The 2,938-nt window shown below is 35.8% G+C and overlaps 1 protein-coding gene across 1 annotated transcript; it reads right to left on the bottom strand.

The window, feature by feature from the left end:
* Positions 1-1,075: 1,075 nt before the first annotated feature.
* LOC106065334 (uncharacterized) lies at positions 1,076-2,131 on the bottom strand. Its single transcript, XM_013224121.2, has 2 exons — positions 2,048-2,131; positions 1,076-1,963 (listed from the first exon to the last, which is right to left on the bottom strand). The coding sequence occupies exons 1-2, from the start codon at positions 2,129-2,131 to the stop codon at positions 1,076-1,078; spliced, it is 972 nt and encodes a 323-aa protein (XP_013079575.2).
* Between the last annotated feature and the right edge of the window lie 807 nt (positions 2,132-2,938).

Below are 2,938 nucleotides of genomic sequence, written 5' to 3'. Positions count from 1 at the left end.
TAATATAAATTGATGTTTATAAAACGAAAATAAAAGTTTATTTTGAATTACAATGTACACAGGTCAAAACTTATTGACTGTGGACAAGTTTCCCTTAAAACTAGAAATCGACTTGATCTACGCAATATTTTATGATTCAAATAAAATAAAGAGTCTTTTTTATTATATTTATTTATATTCTCACAAAACACAAAACATATATATAACATTTATATTATTTGTTTTGAGGTCACTATCCAACAACGCATTATCCATAAAAATTAAATATAGGAAAATAGAGCATTTTTTAGCCTCCACTGTTAATCTGCATATTGGGATAAAATCAACGATGATATCGTCGGTTAGGAAAGAAGAGAGAATAAGTTCAACGAAGTTGATTGTTACGTTCCAGTTTTATTTTAGTAAATATTTTACCTGAAAATTAGTGCTGACTGTTAAACGCTTAATAATTTAACATTATTTTGGTAACTTTTGAGGTGGCCACGCGGGCCGCATGCAAAGTGGTCGCGGGCCACATGTGGCCCATAAACATTATGCTTCAAGTTATGCTTCGAGTACAAGCAAGCGCAATACTCGACTAAATAAAGTCATATAAATACAATCACAAAAATCTCATATTTCCCACAATAGAGAATAACATAATATCTATAATAAAATACAAAGTATGCAATTTTTGAAAAAGAATTCGGTTTTCAGTTGAATACGTTTTAAAAATGAAACATGAAAGTTTTTAACTTTGCTTTAAAGTAACTTGAGTTTATGATTAACATAAAAATATAATTTTGATTAAATAAAAAAATATATCACAGAAACAAATTGTCATCAAAATCAAGTTTACAGCTAGAGTGAATGAATATATATATAAAAGCGTCTATGTCCATTATTCTTTTGTGCACAATACCAGATAAAATAACGTAAGCTATTAAATACCTTATGCATTTTGTCCTTACCAATTTAACTACTAATTAAAAAAAAACTGATATTAATTTCCATTTAATAATTTATGTCAAGTACACCCCCATATGTTAAAAAGTATCCAAATTGCAACGTCAAACAGTAGTTGTCCTTTGCAATTTCAGCTATCAAATCTCTGTTGTTGCTTATCAACTAAAGATTTCCTTTTAAAACACCTGTGGAACACCTGCTGAAATGTTTGCCTGTACTTGGTGCTCATTGTGTAGTAAGACACGATGTTGATCGAAGCGTTCAGAGCGTCTGTGATGAAGGCGAACGCAGCTGACACAAGGAACAGGTTCCTGTACTTGCCCGTAATATTAAACTCCGGGACAATGAAGACAGCACCGAAGAACGCCACCGTGGGGCTGAAGTTGACGATGAAGAGCGAGGCAATAACTATAACCATCTTGATGGCGGCTCTGTCCCTCCGGGACATGTTTTCAGACTGGGCATTGTCGAAGGTAGATAAGCGACGCCAGCTGGTCTTCTGCTTGAGTCGGATGACTAGAATCGCAGTGAACAGTATGACTGCTATAAAAGAGATAAAGGTGAGGATGGAGTAGCTGATCAAACTGATGCCTCCCAGATTGTACCTGCCTTCAATAAAGGCGAGGCCCACCAAAGTTTTATTGAACTCGGGGAAAAACTTGGGCGCGAGGTACGCCGTGGCGTACTCAGGCACCACCGGCATGGTAATGCCGATATAGATGAGCACGATGATGAAGCCAGTTCGCCTGGGAGTCAAGATCTGCTTCACCTTCAGAGGCGACGCAATGCTCAGGCATCTCTCAGCAGCTATGTACGCCGTGATCCAGTTCGTTATGCAAGCGAACGCACTGTGAGGCGTGCCGGCGGTCAGGTGCTGCACCTCAGGCGGGTAGAAATTAATATCAGAATGAATGAGCAGCGGGTTAAAGCTGATGCAGTACCACTCAATAGTCACTGAGCTCAAGAGGTCAGCCAGGGCCAAACTGAAAAGGCCAATGTTGGTCGTGCTGTCCAGCCCCTGTTTTGTGAACACAATCAGGTTAATGATGTTAGAAATGATTCCGCACAGACCAATACAAAATGATATAAATACTAAACAAACCACTTCATAAATAGTTTTTTCTTCATCTGTTATTAAAGGGTTAATGTCGTAGTCGTCAATGAGGGACTGTTCCGAGTTATTCATCTTTATATCATCAATGTTTCTCTAAACTGCGCGGATGTGAAATGATTCATTAACTAATTATGACAGTGTAAATCAGCAAGCTTGCTATCAACACTGTCATGGTATTTTTGTGAAGAACTATTCGAACTATCCAAGTAGATAGCACCAAGAAGTGACTTTGTATCTCACTGGTCAAATTGTAAAATACTTTATTTACTCTAAAGTAAGCCATTCATTTACAGTTCCATTACTTATATTCTGACTTGTTTAACACACACACACAAACACATATTATTTTGATTTTTAATCTCATTACCAGAAACTTTAAAAGGTAACAACTAATAATATTTTGTGAAGACGTGACCACTATTGTAGATAACAGTAATTCATTTGTTTCGTATAATTTCAAACTATGTTCATACTTTTCAATGTTAGCATTGCACTAATGCACTGATATTTAAAAAGCAGATTTAGTTCATTTACATGGAAACCTGTCTAAAACATTGCATTGGTTCAGCTTACACAATTTCTCATTTTTACTTCAATAAGCTCTATATGCCAGCGCCAAAATACAAGTTATTTACGTAACTAGAATGAAAAACTATATGAATATTTTTCTAGAACTATAAATGTCCTAAAACTAAACCTCCCGCGATAGCATAGCCCAGAGTTTCATAGTTGTTCTGTGTATAAATAAATATATCATTTTTAGTTACAGGCGTATAAAGTCACGTGCTAACTAATCAACGCAGTGCTGTCTTGTTGGTAGACAAAGATTGATGACGTAAATTTACGAAAGAAAGAAGGAAGGATAATGAAACTTATTAC

Source organism: Biomphalaria glabrata, chromosome 18 (assembly GCF_947242115.1).
Source record: "Biomphalaria glabrata chromosome 18, xgBioGlab47.1, whole genome shotgun sequence".
Lineage (NCBI taxonomy): Eukaryota > Metazoa > Mollusca > Gastropoda > Planorbidae > Biomphalaria > Biomphalaria glabrata.
This window is presented reverse-complemented; position numbering and strand designations above follow the sequence as displayed.

What these genes read in the sequence shown, in the direction of transcription:
- LOC106065334 (XM_013224121.2), bottom strand. Translation starts at nt 2,131, where the DNA reads ATGAATAACTCGGAACAGTCCCTCATTGACGACTACGACATTAACCCT. An exon ending in AAAAAACTATTTATGAAGTG is followed by an intron (nt 1,964 to 2,047) that starts GTTTGTTTAGTA and finishes TTCACAAAACAG; the next exon opens with GGGCTGGACAGCACGACCAA.